This window comes from Pelobates fuscus, chromosome 2 (assembly GCF_036172605.1).
Source record: "Pelobates fuscus isolate aPelFus1 chromosome 2, aPelFus1.pri, whole genome shotgun sequence".
NCBI lineage: Eukaryota > Metazoa > Chordata > Amphibia > Anura > Pelobatidae > Pelobates > Pelobates fuscus.
Genome location: NC_086318.1, coordinates 88,955,661 through 88,980,810, shown reverse-complemented (window position 1 = coordinate 88,980,810; position 25,150 = coordinate 88,955,661). Strand labels below are relative to the sequence as shown.

The window sequence follows — 25,150 nt, the reverse complement described above, 5'->3', positions numbered from 1 at the left end:
TGACCCATTCATTCATAAAAGTTTTCAGTATCATTTTTTATTTCTGTATGCCAAACTTTATGGCTGGTAGTAGTGGTGAGATATTTAAAAAAAAAAAAAAAAGTGCCGCTTGGCAAAAATCACAAGACATTCAGGGGCATACTGTCTCTTTAAATCTGTCCCAGTGCTATAGCACAATGTAATTGCTCATTTCTCAGAGTGTGCATATCCTGAAATAACCCAGAGACATATATCTCTGTAAGATGTCCTGCTTCTTTTCTATGTTTTGTAGCGAAAGGTATCAATCATTTTGATATCTACTATACCTTATACTCCATGAAAAAATATATTTCTCCTTACAAGTTAATAGGCATTTTGTGAATTTGCGCAACTCATCTTGTGTCTGTTCTTGTTCCAACAAAGCTGGAAACTCAGAAGAAGAACTATATTGTACCTATAAATTGCTCACTGCTTGCTCAAAGTAATCATAGCCTAAAACAAATTTTTTCACAGTCTGCCAGCAGTTTTTTCCATCTAAAATCTATTTGCACTTTTTGAGTTTCATTTATTTTCTGAGCTTCTATAGTTATAAAGGCAACAGTGTTTAACCCTTCAGCCAAATCTCATTCTCTTCACAGCGTGAAGGAAGCAGGAAGCATCTCATGCTGTGCTCAGAGGCAACAAGAGGATGAAACAGATAGCAAGACGATTTCACATACAGCAAACCACAAAATGGCTCTTACCTGCTTCTCATGTTAAATGGAAATTATCACTTTATTACAAGCATGTTAATTAAACACAGCGTGATAGGAAACTCAGTGTGACGTTTAATTTAGGTGTAGCGTGCATGTCTTTATCACAAACGTTTCTGTCTGAGAGATATGTATACCTATGCGAAGCTTTGTCATATTTATAGTATGCTGTTCAAGGTAATGTGGGGCTTGCTATAAAATATAATATAGCAAGGTGGAATATCATAAAGGAATGTACAATACACATAGCCAGCGGCATCACTAGGGTGGTCAGCGGCATCACTAGGGTGGTAGAATGTTGTAGCTCCATTTCAGTATGATTTTTAAATAACATTTCTCTAGTATGATATAGAGATATTCCCTTGATTTTCCAAAGGCCTGTAATGTAATTAAACACAATACCCTTCAATACATTAAAAAAAAAAAAAACTCAGCTACTGATGATGTGTACACGTGGAGCTCCTAAGGTAGATTGTCAGACCTTTTCTATGATCTCCATTTCTAAATGACATTTTCAGTGGGTGCAATGCGCATGTATATAAATAACACCAATATCTATGCAAACAAATCAATGTAATCACAATTGGGACTGCATTACATGATGATTTCTCAGAGGTTGGAAGATGGACTGCTAAATCCAAACTTTGTTTATGCATTCAGTTAAAACATTTGCAATTGTACTTAGAAAAAAAACAGACTACTAAATCTAATCAATCCCTAACAAAATATTATATCAAAGTCTAATTGTAAGCTGGTTAACGTTACAATTAATATCTTACGAGGAGGTTAGATCCCAAAGCTCATTGGGCTTACACATTGAAAAACTATCCCCAAACCTTATCCAAAACTAGCAACTAATCCCGTTTAGATATTTCCATAAAAGAGGATCATGAAACAGTTGTTAATGGGGAACACAAAATACGGGGACATAGTATAGTCATTTGCACCACAAACCTATCCCACTAAATTCACCTCTGCACAATTTGTTCTCAAAGTCACTACAGTAGCTATCATTGTGATTGGCTGAAATAACTAAACTATAAAACTCATGAATCCACATGTACCCTTCAACTTTCTTGTCTGGTTTATAATTATATAGTTGGGAAACTCCCACACTACCTAAGCAGTATATTCTCTCCAGCTGTTTGCAACCTCACTGACCTATGTTCCCCTCCACACTTTACTTTTCATTGTTGACTACAAAGGTACGAGTGTGAATTAGGTTTCTACTTTGGAACCCCTAAAATATTGCATTTTACAAAATCTTCCACCAATTTGAAGTTTTTCTAAAACATCTACATCCATCTACCTTAAATCAAAATGCACTGTTAAAGGAACACTATAGTGTAAGGAATATACACATGTATTTCTGACACTAAAGTGCTGGAAAGCAGCATTAGGTCACTGGCACCCCTCTCTCTGGAGATGAAAGGTCATTTTGTTCAACTTTTCTTCCACACCGCACAGGTCTCGCTGCGACTGGCCCCGCCTATCTCTGTCTCCGTGACTGAGATTATCAATTTTGAGTTTCTCAGCCAATCCAATGCTTTCCAAGGCTATTGTGCATGTGCAGCTAAATACAGCGCAGCACCAACCAGCATCTCCTTATGAAGATGCCTTGAATCAATGCTTCTATGTGGGGAACGTTCAGCACCTTCATGCAGAGTTTGGAGACGATGAACACCAATGCTGCACACTGTGTTGCACTGGACTAGGAAGCAACTCTAGTGGCCTTCTGAGTGACTGCCAATAGAGGTGTAACTAGCCGGCAATGTAAGCACTGCCTTTTCTGAAAATGCACTATTTACAATGCAAAAGCTGCAGGTATATGATATAGACACCAGAACGACTATGTTAAGAAATTGAGTGGTTTGTTTCTGGCAAATTGTTTTAAATAAAAATAAAGATTAAGTCTGTATGTCTGAGGATATATTTAACTACTGAAAAAGCTAATACTTGACAGGGTTTAAACAGATTTTCCTCAACTCAGTGTTAAGAGAAATAAAACAGAATATATTCAATGACCCAAGCTTTCTATTAGCTACGGCGGTGTGCATTCAAACAAGATTACCTTTTTCCACTTTATGAAACAGATAAATACTTCCAATCAAATTAGTCTGAAAGTAAAACAATTCAAGAAGTCACACAAAATCTGTATGGATTGGAAAAGAAACATTCTCTAGTATAAACTGTAGACTAACGGAATCTTTATGGTGATACTTGAACACAATATCTTTGATGTCGCATTGTGCAATATTCTTTATATTAAATTGCAGTTGGTTAGAATTTTCATGGTAATGTCCCCTCAAAAAAATAAAGCTAATATGCCTAGAGTATTAGGTTTTGTTTTACAGGGTGAAGTAGTTTGGTATTTGTAGCTATGCATACACTGCGTGATTGTGCCATTTCCATAACACCCATTAATTAATGCCACACTGCCAGACACTACTGCCCGTTGCACAGTCACCAAGAACGAGAGATTTAGCTTTTTAATATTTCAGTGTTCACTAACTCACAGACTCCAATTAAAGTGTCAACATGACAACATTAAGCATTTTCACTCAGTCGCTACATGTCAATTTTGATAATGCATCACTTTAAAGAAATGGAAAATGTACAACGTATTGAAATATTTTTCCTATGTCTCCTTAGTGGCCGACAAATTGCTTTGAATTAAATCACAAATCATTTGTCTTTGATTTTTCTCTCCATTTGGCTTCACACTAGGGACATGGGCTTATGATTCTGAACAGGCAAACTAAGACCACGGGTTGTGAATGGCACCTTCCTCCGTCTTTCAATATCTGCTTGCACACTTCCTAACAGTTCCGCTTGTCAAAACGGGGCATTTTAATTATAGGAAAGACCTCAAACGTCTCTTAACAATCCAGACTTTAGGTATTGCAGAATTCTGTGTCAATGTGGGTTTTGATAAACATTGGACAGTTGTTGGTCCTTTATCACTGTTTAAGAAGTGTGCATTGTGAATTGAGTGTGCAGCAATAAGGAGATTGCAATTATTCACATGATGTCCACCAACACACGATGGGTAGCATTTGTACACCCATACCTTACAAGGTAAGTACCATGGTTTGCCTGAACCTTCTCGATACTTATAACATATTTCTTAATTTTATGATAATAAAACAATGTCGATCAGAATGTCATATGTCCAACTCTACCAAAATGTCAAAAAACAATGTTTGGCGTTTGATAAATTTAGAAACCGAAGACACATTGATTTCAATAACTACTTTATTTATTTTTTTTTCATTATATTTTTTTCCAGAATGCAAACATTTGCATTAACTTTACTATTTTACAATTTTACAAACTAGGTATAAAAAGAACATAAATAAACAAGATAAGTTATGCGTACCTAATTTCCAGGGAAGAGGAACCAGTTATTCTTCCCCACCCAGCAAAAAAATAATAATAAAAAAATAAAAGGCAAAAAGTACAAATGAACTAAAATAAAAAAGGGGTCTAACCAACATAAGATTAAACAAAAATTGCTCTGTTAGAACTTCATTTTTATACATTTTATTATAAGCTAAATTAATATTCCTTATTTGCAGTGATGCAAAAAACAAACAAACATAAAATTGTCCCTTTTGTTTTATTTTTCTGGTTAAGGTTCAGTGGGTTAAGCACAATTAGATCATAAAAATACTGATAGCAAGCCATAGGGTTGATGATTAACCTCTTTGCTGCCAGAGGGGCTCATTATGTAAATCTCTACCAGCAAAACAGGGAATGAAACCTAATGGATTTTTGGTATTACTAAGCGTTCAACGCTTGCAATATATTTATTTTGGCAGTACCAAATACTGGAGGATAATATGCAGTTTCTACCATTCACCTGCAACATGTTTAGTCAAACCTACCATAGTAGGGTTACAAAATGTGGAGAGCTTGTATAATATTGTATCAATTCATTGACTTGCTTACTTATTCCTCAATATCAGATGAAAATATACAGCTCATTGTACTAGCAATTTATTTTGAGTTTCTCGAACAAACAGCACTGCTACTTCAGCATACGGAGAGAGCTTCATCTACGTCCGTGTTACTGCGTAAGAGAAACCTGATCCGATTTTTTTACATGCTTGCTACCCGTTCTTGTACATATACCAAAATCCTAAATGGTTGGCAGTAACTTTTTATTACCATCATTGGTAACATTCAGGGGACAACATTGGATTTAGGAGTTGTGGAAGTTACACGGTGGGGATGACACACTAAAAGGGAGGCAAAGGTGACAATCAACCACATAAGAATAACCTTTGGGCACTGAGAGTGCCCAATATTACTGTTCCTTCATTTATGCCAGTCTGTGGAGCTTAGAAGTGAAGGAGTCAATAGAAAGACAGCGGGTTAATAACAAAGACAACTTTCTGGGTTTTAATGTATGTATATGTAATTATGTATGTAAATATATATATATATATATACACATACAAATACATATAAACTCACACCTAATTGGCAGTTGTCTGGTATCAATGACCAGGAAGATGCTGAAAACTAGTAAATTGCATATTTTATCTTGAAAGGAAAGTCTCTTGTAATATTATACTACAGAGGCCAATAAAGATGAGGAGTAGGCCAAGACCAGAGTGCATCCACCTCAGAAATCTTTATGGTTTCACCCATAACGCGAAAACTGTCTGTTGGTCCGTGGCACGCTGGGTCCCTTATTAAGGTTAGTTTGGCATCTAGTTCTGTTCCGAGCAACAGTAAACTTTAGAACGTTTCTATTCTTCTATATGCAATGCAGTGTTCCTTTTTTAAATGTATTTGTTACATTGTAGCGGAAAACTGATTTTGGACATGGATCTGAAGCGCCACTATTTTCTTTTTGTGGAAACATAAAGCAAAAATGAAAACAAAAAGCAAACTGGAGAAGACAGTATAAATCCACCCTTGGATTTACTGAAGGCAACAGAACACCCTGGTCCGGAGTGATAACTATCAGATGATATCCAAAGTCCTAATGCTTCATCATTAGAAGCAGACAAGAGGCTGGAAGCGAAATACACAGGAAGACCTAGGGGTTCTGGTAGATATTAGGATAATCCCTTTTTTTCCATGCTGGAGAAACAGTAGCCAGTTTTGTGACAAGACAAATTCACTGAGCCGTGTCCGACACATTAAAAAGCGTGAAAATTCTGCTGTGCTGTATAGTTATCTTGTGGTTTTCCATAGAGCACAAAAGGAAATTAAGGCGGATTCCCTGGGAAAAAGAAAAAGGAACAAGTCAGGTATTGAAATTGGCATAATGTAAGCCATTCTGTGCTTATGAAACACCCACTCTTTCATAGTGTCATTTCTATGAGAAAATTTTAAGTAAAGAATGAAGAAATACTAATAGATTTACCTTGATTTAATTAGACCAAGAGACAAAAAAGTACATTGATGCCATTAGGTGGCTTGATTGCCAAGCCAGGCGCTATTAAAAGCCTGTATATTTTTTCACAAATTGTTAACTACATATATATATATATATATATATATATATATATATATACCTCTGGTTTATCAGAGGAGGAGCAAAAATATTTATATATATTTTATATTTACCTTTATCTACCCTTCTCTTCAGCAAGTCTATGCAAGAATGGGAGGGGTGGTAGATTTGCCACCTTGGTGTGAGAACATGTTTTCCACAACCCACTGGTTTTCATTGAATATCTCAAGATAACCTCAGGGCCGGCAAGGGATCAGGCTTTTTCAAAGTCTGTAAGTAAGACATAGTCTTCTACTTCCAAGTCCCTCAATCTCTCCCCACAATACTGGTCTGCATCTAGCAATAGGTGACAAGGGACATTTTGATTCACTCCGTAAAAAGGTGTCCATGTCACAAGTCAAACAATCCACAGGAAGATAGGTAAAGTCTGGTAAAACAAATTCATCGTTTATGTTTACTGTATTCCAAAATGGCCGCGCCCTCTTCTTTTCTGAACTTATGTTTAATCCTTGTGTCGCCAATATGTGGATGGACTGAAGGTGTGGCACAAATGACGTTTTGTGTTTCATGGTTTTCATCTCACCACCAGATAGTAAAAGAGTCCTGTGTCCAATGGGGTGAGGATAATGTAAAAAAGTGCAGTTCTTCAATTAAAGTGCATGGATGAGGTAAACTAATTTTTCAAGAGTTCTGTGTGTAACGCCTGGTGCCGTGCCCTTTCAGACAGGAACCATTCGCCCTTGTAGTTGTTGCATCTGGTTCCTCATTCCCTGGACGCTGCTCAGGATTTTATTCTGGTGTGCAGGGGAAGTGATGCCAATCCTTGTTAGGTCACTACGTGGAGGAAAAAAGGAAATTCTTTCTTAATTCAACTGTTTTGTGATACTTAAGGAACATGCTACACAAAGTTGGCCAAAGCTGACAAACCTAAAAGAATATACAATGTTTCTGGGCAACAATGGAACTAAGATTTATTTTTTTAACACCAGGTTTATCCAGCATTTTACCTTCCACCACCCCACAACAAACAAAAAATGACACCAATAAAGACAACCTTTTCAAGACCATAAAATCTTTGCTAGCAATTCGGCATAAAGCCCTGTAAGTACATGTCCAACGATACAGTCAACTCCTTACTCACCACTTTCCCATAGATTCTACTCCCATTTCTGCATTCCTGGTAATTGCTACAATCATGTGTCAAGATACTACATAAAGTACTATTACTATTTGTTAATTACGAACATGTAAGGTTCTGAGGCACACCGAAAAATGAGTTTTTTTATATATATTTTTGTTAATTACATAGAGAACGCTACACCTTTCTTTCACCCATTCCATCTTAAATTGTTTAGTAAATGTCTCTGATTGTATTTACTTACTCTTGATTTACATGCACGACTGCCTCCAAGCTGGTGTATCCGGCCGCTGTGAAGTTATCTTTGTATCTTTCCATCTTGATGGCCTGCAGCCAATCCACCACAGACACCACCTGGGACCACTCAGGCGAGCTTGGGTCCAGCAGAGCCGTGTTTGTTCTGCCATATTCAGAAGAAAAAGAAACTTAATAAGAAACTGTCTGCATTTAGTAAAGATTTATCAAAAGGAGAGCAAACAACATATTCCACATACTGCCATTTCCCAACACATTCTATGAAAGTTCATTAACGTTGGACTGCATGTTCAATATCCAAAAGCGGATGTTTTTTGTCTAATAAAGAACATTCAAACTGTAGGACCCATATTGTTGCCACTGACTTGACCAGTTGGACAAACTGTGCTAGCATTGAACCAGTTTACTAGATGGCCTATCAACAATGAATGGGTTTACGAACACAGTATTCTTTCTTTTAATTTTTGTCATAATCAGAAATTCCATAACATTGCTACTCTTGAATAGAACATTAGTAACATTCTATTTGAATAATCAACATCTGCTTAAAAAAAAGTTACATTTATATTTTTTATATATTGTTCCATTCATGTTTTTGTGGGCAAGTTAATTTTAGTTTGTAGTCGTGTGGCATAAAAAGAAGGCAACAATAAAAAATCTTCAAGGTTTGTTATATATTCGTGCATTTAAGTATTAGATTGTTTAACTGAGAGAGCCTACATTTTCATGGTTAGTATGCCTGTACACTCAGTTTACTGCTTTTGTCTGGGAAAGTCACTATCTTTTAAGAGATTTCTGGCACTCCCTTAAGAAGAAGAACTAGCTAAGTGTTGCCTAATTATATCCCTTCCTTAGTGGAGTATGTGTTTTTTTTTCTCCATGCTTCTATATATTAATAATTCTAACAATCCATCCAGTTATCTGTATACATTTGTTGCAACAATTCTCTTCTATTCAAAAACAAGAACATTTAACACCACAGACCACATGTTCCTTTGAAACCAAGGTTCCTCTTATCAAGTGCACCCTTTGGCAATGCCAGAACAGAACAGTAGTTATGGATCAAATAAACGTCTGAACCCAATCTTGGTCTTTTAATATGAAGGTATCAATAATTGTAATGTTCACTCATGTGATGGTGGGTTTAGTCAAAATGTGTTCTACTTTCGCAAGTACTAAAATAGCATAAGCTGAGTGGTCCTACATTGAGCGCAGTGGATTATCCAACAAATATCTATTAAGTTACATATAGACATATTATGTAGGAAAACAAGCCAGTCACCGAATAATGTACTATATTATTCTGAATTTGTTTCCAATGAAAAGATCCCAATCACCTATACCCTCCTGAGCTCTCCGAGAACAGACAAAGCCCAGCTTGCTGGGGAGATAATCCCTTCTATAATCAAAATGTTCATGAAAAGCACATAGGATGGATTTGGCTAGAATAAGAGCTTCTTTGATGTTTGGTTTGAGGAATTCCCTTCTCCTCATCTTCTCCTGCACTGGACATTTCAAGTAATTACTTAAGCAGTTCGTTGTCCAAGCTGAGCAATATATCCTCTTTACTTATGATGCACAGATAACCAGCCTTTACCAAAATTCCCTCGTAAGAAAGTCTTTTTTTATATCTTGTTTTTAATTATGATATTTTAGTGTCATGTACTACATTTATTAGAAGAAAAAAAAGTCTACCCTTAAAAGTTTGTCAATTGTTCTTTTAATCATGAGATGTGTTGCACAATGTCTAAACTTGCTATTCCATCGACTATGACAAATACATTTCACAATACTTATACTAAGCATGTAAATAAATGGTGGCAAACTGTTTAGGGCATGATCAAGAGGTGATGAGGCTTGGTTCAAATAGGTTTGCATTCTAACGGAATATGCATTCTACACATTGTATTTAGTGATGAAAATATCATGTTGTGCATGAATCATAGATAAATAAAGTAAAAACAATAAATAAATCAATAAAAATCTGACATTTAGTTGTAAGCCCCTTAGCATTTTGAAAATTCAGACATCCGCAAAGTGATTAATACCGGCATAGCGACGTATTACTAAAACTGTAAATTCAATAAGCTTTCCAGTGGAGCCTCATCAATGACTGCCCAAGGGAATCCTCCTGCTTTCTAAAGTATCCAATCAATATCTTTAAACACAGATACTTAAAAAGCTGTACAGTGTGGTTACAAATGTAAAACAATCAGATGGATTCAGGGTCAGGACAAGGAGGAAAGGATTAAACCGTTTTTTGTTATAATCCACTCCCATTTAAATAATTGAACATATCGATGCAAATATGTGATGATTGCTTCCCAGTGGGACTTGTAACCTATTCCTTTAACGTGCCTGATACAAAATAGCTCATAAAAAGCCACAATTATAAGTCGATCAGATTTCTATCTACTTTGTGTCACTGCTTGAAAAATCTCGAGTCTGAGGGTTTTCATAACAGCTTAAGATGTGGGTTAATAAGCTCATTTTATTATTTTAAAAAAATACTGTTTTAAGACACACAATAATTTAATCAGTATGTCAGTTTTAAGGCATTTCTGCTGACCTGGATGTGTCAAGTCCTGTCCTTTTTAAACTGTTTGGGTTCCGAATAAGCTTGTCCAGCATGCTGACAATCTGTGCAAACTTGGGTCGATCGCTACGCTCTTTCTGCCAGCAGTCGAGCATAAGTTGGTGCAGAGAGATGGGACAGTCCATTGGTGGTGGCAGACGATATCCTTCTTCTATGGCTTTAATGACCTGAATAACAAAATAACATTGCATTTATTTCTAACAGTGGCATATGATCACAAACCAAAACTGTTGATTTTCAGTGCAGTTATGGCAACAGTTTTCAAAAGATATATATAAGTATTCCTTGCATGAAAAAACAGCATTATTTTATCTAGGCTAAAAAATTTCAAGCCGTACAGTACTAGCCAGTCCTTAAACGTTACTTGCCACTGCAGCCCTGGAAGATACATGGCATTGTATCAAGGTTTGAAATTCCATTGACAGGGGTTAAATTTGCACTCGCCAATGGTGTTGACATTTTGAGCCCTGCTTTTATGACGCTATAATACACACTAATAAAGCCTAACACGTATGTATATACGCACATTTTGTTTGTGAATGAAGCAAGCATTCTGTATCAGGTTTCATAGGGTTTTAGGGTGGCAGGTTTCTGAGTCAGGTTTTTTAGTGATGTCAAAAATATCCAAAAAAATAGAATCCCTTTTAGTGACCTCTTTAGGAGAATTATATACTACTTTGTCACTATATATTGGTTTTGTATTAAATAATGTCTATAATCACTTGGATACTTTTCCCATTTATGAATAATACTGGTTTTGCACTATGCATTTCCTAAGGTATAGGTTATTAATCTCATACTGTGTTGACTATATTTTATATGTCTGAGTATGTGCATCATATTTCATTGTGATGGTTTTTAATATAAAACTACTTGACAAAGACGGCCAACATACCCACTAGATGAGAGAATATGAATAAACCACTGCTGATGCAGGACTTAAATCCTAACAAGATGGGTGGCCAAAGTCTGGATCTCCAGGTGTTTATAGACTACAATTTTGAGAATTTGTTTTAATTATACTAGTTGAGACCAGCAACAAATTAGCAACCAGTTCATAAACAAAGAACAAACAGAGATTTTTCCTTTAAGTTCCACCTTGAACCTTCCAGACAAGGAAGCCTCTATGAAAAAAATATCAAATTTCTTCCTTTTCATTTTGTATGCAAAAAAAAAAAAATACAATCTGGACAATTTCCCTTGTTGCTATCATTAGGTTTCGGTGGGTCACCCAGAGACAGATGTCTGCATGTGATCCCTTATGAGTCTGTCCAGATGGTTCACTTAAAAAAGATATGCATAATTTAAAAAGGGCCATTTAGTGAATCATTTTTTTTAATGTCCCCAAGAGACAGCCATTTAATTGGCTCAAGAAATAATTACACCAGCGACGCAGTGCTTCACAATACAAGTTCTTCGAGTAATGAATTTGTTAACAAAGCACTAAATAGTACAGATACTTTATACACCTATATATTTTTTTCCCAGCATGTCTTGCCTAATGATGCCATAATATTAATAACAAATGCTATGGTTATGTAAATAATGCTAATTACACAACCAAGGTTCCAATTATTGAACCTCAAAGACACAAAAACTATCGACAAGATACGTTCTAAGACACCAGTTTTTTAACTAAACACCCAGAGTTTAATGTTCATTATTTTAATTTAACGGGAGATTGAACTGCACACATTTATTACACTTCTAAGTCCTGGTCTCTTTGTACCTCTACTAAGTGGATGATTTTACAGGTTCGTACTTACATCTTGATTGGACATGTCCCAGTAGGGCCTCTCTCCATATGACATCACCTCCCACATGACAATGCCATAACTCCATACATCACTAGAAGATGTGAATTTACGGTATGCGATGGCTTCCGGCGCCGTCCATCTAATGGGAATTTTTCCTCCCTAGAAAAATAGAATCCAGTAAACACAGGGAATTCTGAAATGTTTGCTTCATGTAAATCAAATAATGAATAATATTATTATTTTACTCTATCAGTTGACTGCACTAGAAGGTGACCCTTTTCTTATCTATTTACTTCCTTGCATTACTTGACGGCACAACCTCTCTGAAACGACACTTCACATTTTCTAAAATATACAGTAGTGATATGTATATACTCCTGAGCCCTTTAATAGAGTGTCTGAAATATAGCGTGAAACACACTGTTCTGCAAGCCTTCCTATCACTTCAGACGAAGATCTTTTTTGCTTGGTAACCTAAATCCCAGCCTATTTAAAAAGACCTGCCTGCTATGAAAGCAAGGGACCACCCAGATTTACCTGTGTCTGAGCCATACATTAGGTCTCATTGCTCTGAAAAAAACATGTATTTTCTTCTTTAACATCTCTGCTTGGGCTCATCTGTGTAAATATGAGTCTGTGTACTGTTTAGAGATCTAAAATACTACAATGCGAATGTAAAAATGTAGGGATTGTGGGAAAATCTGTGTTATACCATTAGGCTGCAGCAAGCAGTGTGAAACAGGAGCATGTTACTTAGAAGTGAATCTACATTCAGTTCTGACTGCAGTGAAAGCAGACATGAATCTAAACCCATCACCATGACAGGGCTATAGACCTACAGCAAAAATACTGAAATTTGGCTCCCCAGGATAATTCACACTGGCAGAGCATCTTCAAATGTAGTTCAAAAACAACTGGTAAGCTATATCTTCACTAGTCTAGAACAGACACAAATATCATTTTATAAGCTCATTTAAGCCCTTCTGGTCAACCAACATTGTCCGTCCTTGTTTTGTTATTTTTTTATTTATATTTCTATTGTACAGCTTGAGGAATCTGCTGGCACCTTTAGATTGTAAGCTCCTTCGGACAGGGCCCTCTTCACCTACTGTTCCCGTATGTCAAACATGTTTTGTTAGAATTAAATGTGTGTCTTGTTTACCTATGGTACAGCGCTCCGTAACATGCTGGCGCTATATAAATAATTGTAATTGTACAACAAAGCAAAAAACAATTATAACAAAATTAATTTTGGATGTTTCAAGTTTTACAACAAATCTTTCCATTTCACTTTATTTACACTTTCGAAGTCACGGATCACAAGAATGCATTCTCCGCTATAAGGTTGCACTATGCCTTTCTTAAAACAAAACAGTGAAGGAGTTAAATATCAAGTGCAACAAGATCCATGCTGGTATGTCTTCAATTAATGGAAAAGCCAACAAGGGTTTGGCTTCCTTACCAGGCCTCAGTGCTTGGTTAAGTTTGTAAAGAAACTCCTTGATTCCTATCTTTCCTCGATTCACTTGGCTGCGATCCTGCCACTGATACACATAATTGTTGTGGTAATGCACAAAGTGTGTTCCCTTTTCAGACTCCCCCCCTTCTTATAGTGCTTTTTGTTCAACTCGGAGCTGTTTATGTAAACCCCAAGTCATTGAGGCTGAGGAATGCGGCATGAATACATGGCAATGCACATTGTGCTATGTGAGGCCAGATGCCTTGGCAGTAATTATACAGAGATCTGTTTGCACCCACTTTATCGGCAACTGTAAGCAAAACAGCTGTGCACAACACATTGCTTATACTAACTAAACTACCAGTGCCCCAGGCTATATAATCTCCCAGTCCTGGAGAAAAGGCACATTTGGAACAAATCCTACTGACACTGGATACAAAGCTCACTGATTGGCATCAGTGATTTGTATGCCAGACTCTAACTTTAATATTTGATTGACCTCTTGCTTGCCTGCCAAACTCTCGCTTTGATTTTTGATTGACCTCTTATTTGCGAGACAGAATGCTAGCTGTATGGCTGAAAACACTTCATATTTGCTGGTTGGCAGAAACAGCTGTATACAGTTTGCAATGTAGCAAAAACCAAACGTGCATTCCACATTCTATTAAGTTCTTTTCCAGCCCTGGATGTGCTATACTTTGTATCAAGGATTGTGCTTTTCACATTCCACATTCTATTAAGTTCTTTTCCAGTCCTGGATGTGCTATACTTTGAATCAAGGATTGTGCTTTTCACATTCCACATTTTATTCCGTTCTTTTCCAGCCCTGGTTCTGCTATACTTTGAATCAAGGAATTAGCTTTTTTCCTTACCCTGGTGGTGTAAGCTGCCTCCGGATCGTCTTCCAAAACACGAGACATGCCAAAGTCAGAGACCTTGCAGACCAAGTTGCTGTTTACCAGGATATTACGGGCAGCCAGATCTCGGTGCACATAGCTCATATCAGAGAGATACTTCATGCCTGATCCAATACCTCTCAGCATCCCCACTAGCTGAATTACTGTAAATCTACCATCATTCTTCTGAAACAAAAAAATTTGATTAGTGTTAATAATCGGTGCACTTCTTCTTCAAACGACAATGCACACCACAGTATCTTAAAATAGCATTATTTTGCACAAGGAAATAGTGGGAGACAAATATTTTAATCTCTCTATTTCTAATGTGGATCAGAATCATTGAATCTTTAAGTTCTGATAATCTGGCACTGGGTTTTTTTAAGATAATAATTTAGCATCTGTTGGAGGGTTAGTTAAGCTTTGCACCCCTATATGTTTACAACTACAATTCCCACAATGCTTAATGATGTTCTGCCAGCCTTTAGGTCGATTAAGGCTGAGTTTAGCTGCCAGAAATTGTTCTTATAAAATTATTATTACTTTTACCAGAGTGTGTTTTAAAAAGTGTCTTATGTTGTGTGATGGTCAGCTAAGGGCAGTTAGAGGGACACTCCACTGCCCAAAATAAAAATAAATAAATAAATTGAAAAAATTAAAATTACTATTTTGTACATATTCCGCTAGTGAGATCATGCATGCATTTAATTATGTGCAAAAGCAGCAGATCTCTTATCTGAAGCTTTTTCAAGTTCTCCCCTTATAACCCAGCCCAGACCTTCTATGGCTGTCCAATCACAGACTTCCCAATGCAGCTCAATGGGAAGTCTAGGCCTTTAGAATTAATCTCCACTGAGCTAAATAACCAGGTAGTAACATGACCTGTTTCTTATTGACAGCCAGGGGGTGTAACCTGGTTAATTTATAAAAGTGCCAATTTATTTTGAAATATGCACTGTTTGTAATTTGAAAAAGATGACACACTTCACACATAAAGAACTTCAGAAAGCTAAAGTGACTTAAGGGTCAGGGATGTTTCTTTAAATGAATGTATATAGTGACAGGCTATATTCAAAGTAAACGGAATGTAATAAATACAGTTGTGTAACAGTGTAAATTATGACAAATTAGTGAGGTCCCTGGAGCAGCTACAATGAAGTCAGCTGACAGCTCATGTTTAGTACTTAGATGGATGTGTGATTAGTGCGCTTAGTTGCGTATTTTATAATGTATCGGCAGGATGCAAAACACTCACCCGAAGAAAGGCATCTAACGATCCATTCTCCATGTATTCTGTGATGATCATGACCGGTTTGCCTGTGATTTAAACAGCAAAGGGTGTTAAGGGCTATGTGGAGATGCGATATTATTGCCATTATGTAGATTTTACAATTTAACATGGAAATTTAGTGCATTCTGATAAACACACCACAACGTGAAGGTATGAACATAATTACAAAAACAAAGAAAAACAAAACAAAAAAAGCAGATTCCTCCACATTTTCCATACTAGAGCTGCAATTCCAGTTTTTTCCTGGCCCAGTACGTGAAATATGTATCACATGACAGGTTCATAGTGGGTGCCTGCTGCATTGTTTGCATAATTACCATTTAAATGTGTATGGAAATGCAAGCCTCTTTCTATCTTGGATCTCTCTCTCTCTTTACAGAACCCCCCCCCCCCCCCTCCGCCAGTTCTGCTGCTATGAGAGCTGCCGCATATTTTAATGCTGTGCTTGCAAGGGCTTTATTCAGATTTTATGGTTTCATAAGTCACAGAAGATGATAATAACACACCGCTTGAATCAAGAATCAGGAACCCAAAGTTTGATGTAAAATCAGAGGTATGAAAAAGGGCTGATGGTTTGCCCTTTCGGATTCATAACCACATTAAATGGCCTCTCAAGGTCACAAAGAATTGCAGCCCAGAAAATTCACACCTTCCAATGAGTAGGTATTAAATTATGCTATGGATTTGGTGAATCATTGCAGTGTACGTCTTGGCTGTGCAGCCAAAGCACTATGACGAGAGTTCTCTGCAAATATCTAAGCAGATGGCAACAATAAAAAAAAAATATATATATATTATAACCCATTAGCCGCTAGACTATACTAGAACTGTTTGAGTTTTATAACACGGTTGTTGTGATGGTACTTAACAAAGGAATGGAACTGCGGGTGCGGTAAGCATTTGATGACTTTGTTGCTAGATTCCATCGGCTTCTGGTACAACAGATGACTGCAAATGAGTTTTAATGAAAGCCGCTTCCTTTGCAAGATGGATCGTTAATTGCCACTAGCGCGATCTGTGTTGCAGTATTATGCGCCAGCAGAGGTTAAGCTTACGGACCATGTTTTCTTTCTCTTGTCCAAAAACAGAAAGGAGTTGTGGCCATCTGCTCCCTGCCTGTACTTTAACAATTAGCTCAGTCTAGCACAGCGGCCAAGATGTCCTTGGCTACCCCAGAAAGTGTACCATATGCACCTCACTCTAAAACCTGCAACATTCCCGCCTTGAGAGAGGGCAGCTGTGATAACCCACATTGGGGGGGGAAGGTTACAAAAACTTTTTAAAAGTATTTATTTACATCAAGATGGCTGGGATGCACCACCAATATAAACCATCTTAGAACTAAACTGTTGCAGCTGTTATATCTGCTATATTTAAAAAAATGTTCTGAGTCTGTAATGCATCTATTAAAGATGTATTTTAGATGATACTATAGAGACATGAATATATTCTTACATTTTCATCTTCAACATGGGAAGGTTTGGGAAATAGAAATTACTACGGGAGGCATAAGCTTCTCTGTTGAGATGGGTTTTGAGGGACTTCTTAAATGATTGAAGACTAGAGGAGAGTCTGATGAGGGTAGGCAGGCTGTTCCAAAGGAAAAGAGCCGCCCCTGAGAAGTCCTGCAAGCGTGAGCAGGCAGTAAGAATCTGGGTAGCGCACAGGAGAAGTTCACCGGCAGAGTGGGGAGACCGAGAAGGGGCATATCTACAAATCAGTAAAGAAATGTAAGAGGGTCTAGAGTTGTTTAGAGCTTTATAAATAAGGCTTATTATTTTGAATGGACACCTATAAGATTTAGGAAGCCAGTTTAAGGATTGACAGGAGGGCGAGATATGAGAAGAGCGACAGGAGAGAAAGATCAGTCTGGCAGCAGCATTCATTACAGGCTGTAGGGGACAGTATGCCTTCTGGGGAGACCAATTAGGAGAGAATTACAGTAATCAATGCGAGAAATTACAGCATGAACAAAATCTTGTGTAAGAAAGAGGCGGACGCGGGCAATGTTTTTAAGGTGGAATCGGCGGGATGTAAGGCGTAAGGGTGAGGCTAGATTCAAAGATAACAACAAGACTTTTTTTAGCAGCTGGTAGCCACAAAAAATCTACAACTTTTTTTTTTTTTTTCAAAGCAGACATTAATAGGGGTGACATAGAAATTAAATTAAGAGGCATGGAGCTTACATTTGGTGACAACACCTTCGAGATGGATGATGTTTGGGTGGTCAAACTGGCCCATGATGCTAGCCTCACTTAAGAAGTCCCTTCTTTGCTTATCCGTGTATCCTGCTTTAAGAGTCTTGATAGCCACGTATATCTCCCTCTTTCCGGGAACTTTCAGACGTCCACTGCATACTTCTCCAAATTCACCTGTGATCAAGGAATGGGTTTTTGAGATAACTGATGAAACAAATACAAAATAATGCAAGAAAAGTATAGTACAGGGAGTACTCACTCCAAGTCTCACTTGATAACTTCACTACTATCAAAATGTTGTGAATGTATCTGTACCTAAATATATATATGCCTTTAAATGCTTTTTATGTTTCTGTTGTCTTCATTAAAATTAATTTTCCTGTTTGTTTTTGATAGCATTTGTCTCATTAACAATTCATTATTTGCTATGCATTTCTGTGTCCTGCACACTTTGTTAGACTATACAAACTCCCTCCACCCCCACGAGAAGATAGATAGATAGATAGATAGATAGATAGATTGTAGTGCACCTACCGAGATTAGGTTCTGAATCTGCACCTGCTACACAGCTACTACATTTTTGTCTTTGAATTTTGTTCTACTCAAAATTGCTTGCTGTTTTGTATTTTTTATTTATTTATTTTTAAATTTAAAACAAGGCTTTGACCAGAAGATTCCTTTTCCGGAGTGTGCTACTTACCTACGCCAATGACTTTTTCTATCTTGATGCATGAAGCATCTATTTCTTTAGCAAATTCACGGACAGCTTGGTTGGGGTCTTCGTAAGTGAAAGGGTCCACGTATGTTTTTACACCTGGCAGAGAGAAAAAGGATTTTCGTCTTATTAAGAAGAAAAAAATGAAAAGGCATTGACGCGTCCGTGTTTTTTTTTTTCGTCAAAGGCTTGCTCTGTTTAGGCTTTTCTGCTGCTTGACTGATATACTCCCATCTGACTGTTGATATCAAGTTGAGTCTATATACCATTGAATGTGATTTCATCAGCACTTACACATATTATTCAAACAATAAGAATTACACAACACACAGACTCTCACTTTACCTTGGTTTAAATGCTTCTCTTCGTCTGCTTCCTGTTTTGCTTTGCTGTATTTGCTGCGCCTGAAGAGTTAACAAGAAATGAGAGAGCCATTAGGATAGATGCTATGTTATGAAAAGCCACATAACTGCATGGAGGCAGAATGGCACCACATACTGTGTAAAACCATACCAGTGCCTTGTAGGCAAGGCTTATGACCTTGCAGTGAAGACAAGGGCATGTGGCTCTGAACAATAGATTGTACCAAGAATCTGTAAAATGTTTTAACCAGCAGAGATGGGGACATGGCAGCACAGGGCAAAATTCATGGGTTTATGTTTACAGACTTCTAAAAATCTCTATTTTTTTTATTTATTTTTTAAAGTAACAACTCTCATCATGCACAGCTACCAAAAGGTACAGTAAATACTATGAACTAGGACTCCATGGTTACATTACACAGCAACATATTCATAGGGTTGTATGATCCTGTAAAATGCTAGAGGCATGGAGATTTACATCTCACCAGGCTGAATTGAGGAAAAACAAGTTAAAACCAAAAGCCTATTTCCAACAAGAAATCTAGATAATGCAACATTTTGACATTAATTAGCATAGGTTTAGATCTGGGTTGAATGGGCAGGGGTAATTAAGGCAATGAGTGATTGTCTAATGGAGCTTTGTCTAAAGAACACAGGACTGCTGATAAAACACTAATTGAAATCTTTTATGTGTTTAATGAAAACTACCATAAAACCCATCCCCCAAAGGCCTTATCATATGTCCCACTATCCCCCACCCCCAAGAGCAATTTGAAGAGGTATACTCACTAAATAGTGACCTATGATACGTTGATATGCCTGACTTAAAAAATCTAAGATTATTAGGTAATAGTTCATAATTAGAATAGGGTCAGAGGAGAGATAAAGGAATTTTAGGAAAAGTGCAAATGTTAGGCTAGGTGTGTCTGACCATTCCTCAGGTGTCAGGGTCACACAAAAGGAAAGTTTTTCCCATGGGATTTCACCGTAAACAAAGGCATATTATGTGTGCACATTGTGAGATACCAGCCAAGTGAATTTTATATATACCGTATATAGACACAAAGACTCAAGGTGCACTGGTCAGATAGGTCAGCTTTGATCGGGTATTTTTTGTAACCTCTGATTGATGACATCTGCTGAAGCCAGCCTGGACCCAAAATAAATACAAAATCCGATACCAAGCTAAAGTCCTTCCAGGGATGTTTTGTAAAAAACAAAGTCTTGCACATGAGGTGAATCACTGCATTTAAATAAATGGAGTAGGTGGGATTAACTCTTGGCTGGCACAGGGTTAAAAACAACACTAAGTGTACTGATATGATCTCATGTAAAACTAAACTGCAACCCAAGCAAATCAGATTTAACATACAAACAGGTGCTTACACTGTTATTACAAAATGTAAGCAAATTCCCGTACATGAATTTTATTTTTACATTTACGTAAATTTTTTTGGGGGAGTAGAACATCAACCCACACCAAACTGCCTACCAGTCAGCCAGACTATGGTATCAACATGGAATGTTGAGGAATTACATTTGTTCATTAAAAGTGTTATGCAAAAATGAAAGGAAGGGATTCTATATTGTTTTTTTAACTAATAAAAAAAAAGGAAAACAGAACTTGCTCACTCACTTCTATATTATCAGTCTGCTAACTAGAAAATGCTTCCAAAACCACCTTCTAGAAAACAGCATTGGAAGTAAGAGAGTGTACAGGAGACAATCTGCTGCAAATGACAGAGACGCCATCTGCCTTTCCTTCTGTGCGCAGCTTGCATAACCTCATTAACCCCGTGGTTACCAAAAGGGTGTGTTGAAAGTGCACTTATTTAACAGGTTAAAATGTAGGCAGAGAAATATTTACTGCTATCATGATGGGTATGGGCACAGTGCTAGGGATATAAGAAGAAAAAAAACAAAAAACAAATAAAGGGCATGCAGTAGATACCCACCGACTGGTTCTAGTCTTACTTAAAAGTCTAAAAAGGGTTAGAAAGCTGGAACCCTGATGACAATATAATCACCATATATTTTTTAAAGGTATATTACACTTTGAGGAGTGAGAAAAAGACAGAATGTAGCAGTCTCGGAATTAAGGTAGGCTCAATTAAGGTTACTCCCTAAAGTGAGAATCGTATAGAATTCGAAGTGACTTTCAAATTTTAAGTTAAAATATTCACAGTGTAAAACATAGCTGACTTGGAGATTTTCTTCATTTCAGCTATTTTAAGCAAAAATAAAATATGTAGGATGCATAACAATCCATACTTCAGTGAATAACCCTTGTTCGTGTAACCTGCAGACTAATATTTTCTTTTCATGTCCTGCGGGAAGGTGGGGGACAAATATTTCTATTATTAACTGGTCACAAAATAAGCCTTGCAGACTGCAAACCCTTTAAAGCTCTGAAATTATACTCCATGTTGAAATCACAATACAAAGCTGCTATTTCTGATTTCACACTTCAGTTCTTACGTTTCTACAAACCCTTTCAGATACCGTTACACATGAGGCACAGAAAAAAAAAAAATCTGTCCAAAGGATCTCACGCTCACCGTTAGCAAAATTGTCTTTATTTATACATCTTAACGCATTGTTCCGTGCGCTGACCTAAAGAGGAAGGACAGTTTGAATTCGCATTAGGAGCTGTGGGCATGTCATCTCCCCAGCTCCTGGCTATGTTCCCGATGACAGCTTTACGGCTGACACTAAAAGAGAATCAATGAAAGTCCAAAGGGTCGATGTTTCATTTTCCACTAAAGTGATCCATCGAGGACCAATCACTGCCTGCTTTCCATCGACCTAAGCCAGCCCTCACTTTTGTTGTTAACGAAGGATCATGATCGCAGATGCCTGTTACAATAATGGACACGTTTCCGCTATGTGCAGGTTATACAGATATAAAGTGTCACCAACACAAAGCTCCTATATAATGCTCAGCAGGCTACTTCCTGTAATCCAATACGGATTATATGGTCAGAGCCAAAAGTAAGGAATAAGCACAAATACTATGGCAAATAAGGTTTTGCTAATTTAACTTTGTAATACCTGTGGCCAAGACGTTTTGCTGGCTGAGCTACAGAGAACTAAAGATGAACTCAGCAGGAGCATCAAAGATTGCCGCATCCTAGATAATATAGCAGTTTATGACCTAGCTATGAATTCTGGTGAGTTGATAACCAAAATGTAGGCCACAATAGCCAATTCGGTAAACTAAAAGAGAGATTTTTTTTTTTTTTAAATCATCTATGTTGGATTAATATTTGGTTGCCTAGTAATTGTAAATTAATGAACTGCTATGTAAACTGCAACCTTTCTATTAAATTTTAGTTTAAAAAAAAAAATGGAATAAAATGTGGAGATAACAAGGGTAAAGTCAGGATGTACCCTCTCGTTAAAAATGTAAAATGTTTTTTTGAATAGGTTTAGTACGCACTGTTATATTGGGACTTCCTCTGCTATTGTTTTGGTTCACACTTATTGTAGTTCCTTGGATGGTGTCTTTTGTAAACGTGTTGTTTACATGGTGAACATTGTATGGATAAAAATATCCACAGACTTCTCTACAATACAATTTGTGGAGTGAACAAATACCAAGAGACAGGAAGCTAGCATTGTTTGAATTAGCTATTTTTTTCCTCCAAAATTATTTAAAAAACTATTTTGTAATAATTTATTAAATAGCTTAGAAAATGTTAATATATTCCCTCGACTGTAAAGCTGGCATTTATGACATACAAATCGGATGAGCTTAGTGCATGGCTGAGCAATCTCGGCATTCTAAACTGTTGCTGGACTACATATCCCAGAATTCTCTGCACGCCATGATTGAGCCTTAGCTTGAGGGCCAGTTAGACACTAAGGTACGGTATGATTACTTGACTTACGCAGACACTAATCCACACATAACCGTTGAAATGTTCATTTTTAGTCAATTAATGGATGTCATTCTCTGTCTAAAGGGACTTGAAAATGAACCTAATACTGTATTTTACTATATATTAATTGTGAGGACGCAAGTCAAATCGTTATATAATCCAAGAATACAGGCACATTCTGTATTAAAAGATGAATAAAGATCAGAATCCTTTGGAATTTGGAAGTAAGCTGGGAACCAATCAAATGGCATCATAAAGAGCTGCTGCATAATATGTTGGCGAATTTGAATAATATAATAAATAAAATAAAAATCATGGCCAAAGCAAAGGTGTCCAAATATGTTTACGTAAATTTCAAAGTAATAATAATAATAATCCTTAAATAAAATGTCGAGATGAGTTCCACTTCCTTGCCATAGACTATAAGGGGGGGAATACGCCTATGTGCTAGTTTAGCAGTGTGTATTGAGGCTAATGATAGCTCCACACAACATAAAAAAGACCCCAGGAATTAGGGGAATTAATTTTCCATCTGAAGTGGGACTCCTGCTGCAGGCTTCATGATGATAAGGCAGGCTGCTGTTGTACTCCTGCTGGGTAGATCAAAGCTCTTAGTAGGGGCTTGTAATGTGGAGTCTATGTTTAGATGCTAATCAGAGAATGCAGCTTTGTTTCAGGTTAGCAAACTCCACCCCAGGAGAGGAAGGTGGAGGGGGACTGCTACAAAAGCCTAAAAAGAAATTCTATGCAGCTTAAAAATAGCTGGTATTGCTGATCACACAAAACTGTTACCTTCCTCTTCCGAAAAAAAAAAAAGTTAGTCAAGCTTCATTAAAATGCATATAGGAGACATAGGGGTGAACAGTGTGTTATTGGAAAAATAAGGCTGAGAAGAGGTTCTGCAGAATTCATCTTAAACCACAAGGCGGAAGGTTACAGTCTGAGGGATTTCCATTTGTCTCCAGAACCGTGTGGTGTCATTATTTTCCCCCAATACACACTTACAATTTTTATATTTTATATTATCTGATACTTTAAGCTTCAGGCTAATTTTAGTGTAACGTATGGATTAACATAGTGAGAATGTTAGGATAGTGAAGGAGTTTAAGTGATGGTGTAGTGTAGTGGTTAATATATACCGGTAATTGCGAGTGTAGTTTGTTAGGGCAATGCAGGGGTTAATGTGTAGAGTTGTGTGTTGAGGTAGTGTAGTGCTAATATGTATCTATTTAGCAATAGTATAGTGAGTTAGGGTAATGTAGAGGCTAATGTGCAGTGTAGAGGATTAGGTTAGTGGTTAAGGAAAGGTTACATTAGAAGAAGTTACATAAACCCTTAGATTACCTTAACCCAGACACTAAACCAACACTAAACATTAACTTAGTCCTATCACTAAACATTAACCCCTGCAATGCACATCAAACTCTACGCTACACTATCCATAACTTAAAAAATATCTTGTACAAAAAAAAATACACAACAGCGAAAGCTGAAAGAGCGTAAAATAATGCCACCTCAATGTGTATGCACGCACACACACACATACGTGATGAGAAAGAAGTCGTCTTCTTGTTTAACCAGTTTGGGAAGCAGACTACAATATTAAGATGTAGTCACTAAATCTGTAATTATCTTATTTTTCTCCTTTTATTTGCAAGGTTTAATTGGGCTTCACTCTGAATTTAACAATGGATCAGCTACAAATTATTTGTAATACCATAATAAAAACAGCAATTTATTTCTAACGGAAAAATAAGCCTTAACCCCTTGAGTGCGCGAGTCCTGATCTAATAGAAGTACCACTTTCAGTATTTCTTTTAGCAACATACAATTTTACTGTATGTGTTAGGTGACAGAGAATTAATTAAAACCTACAACAAAACTCAGAAGAACAGAAGGCTAACAAGTAACTGTTGGGCTTTTTCTGATGTCTATTTCATTTACTTCGTTGACGTATACATATATTTTTCTCTCTTTCACAAGAGCAGCATATAAATAATTTTAAAAGCTTTCATTCTAGCAGGAGTGGGATTTGATAAAGACTGACGCTCGGCAGGCTGCCCCATACCTTCTGCTGATGACAAAGGCTGCGATGAGAATGACCACAAGGACAATGCTGCCTGCCACTGAGACCAGAAGAACAGTAGGGTTGGCGCCCTCTCCAATCATGGGCGAAGGAACTAAAAATAGGAAAGATAAAATTACATTTGAATGATTTCAGCTCTACAAATAAAAGCTAAATAGCATAGCACAGTAAACAAGCGGCACTGTTCTGATCGAGAAATGTCATCACCTGCCATCTCCACTCATTTTTAAACTACATTTTCCATCATGCTCATATATTTATCTCTCCAGGCATCATGAGAGTTGTAGTTCCAGGATAGCTGAATTAAATTGCCTC

The 25,150-nt window shown here is 37.1% G+C and overlaps 1 protein-coding gene across 2 annotated transcripts in view; it reads right to left on the bottom strand.

The window, feature by feature from the left end:
* Positions 1-3,999: 3,999 nt before the first annotated feature.
* EPHA4 (EPH receptor A4) overlaps positions 4,000-25,150 on the bottom strand; it is a 65,546-nt gene continuing 44,395 nt past the window's right edge. The window contains exons 8-18 of one of the 2 annotated variants that reach the window (XM_063442459.1): positions 24,818-24,929; positions 18,852-18,910; positions 18,492-18,605; positions 17,780-17,965; positions 15,558-15,619; positions 14,279-14,488; positions 11,957-12,106; positions 10,164-10,357; positions 7,584-7,739; positions 6,315-7,035; positions 4,000-5,967 (exon numbers count right to left, since the gene is read on the bottom strand). In XM_063442459.1, coding sequence (XP_063298529.1) covers positions 6,921-7,035; positions 7,584-7,739; positions 10,164-10,357; positions 11,957-12,106; positions 14,279-14,488; positions 15,558-15,619; positions 17,780-17,965; positions 18,492-18,605; positions 18,852-18,910; positions 24,818-24,929 — 1,358 coding nt within the window. In that variant the 3' untranslated portion in view covers positions 4,000-5,967; positions 6,315-6,920. The remainder of the gene's footprint in view (positions 5,968-6,314; positions 7,036-7,583; positions 7,740-10,163; positions 10,358-11,956; positions 12,107-14,278; positions 14,489-15,557; positions 15,620-17,779; positions 17,966-18,491; positions 18,606-18,851; positions 18,911-24,817; positions 24,930-25,150) is intronic. The other variant, XM_063442460.1, reaches the window with a different exon arrangement.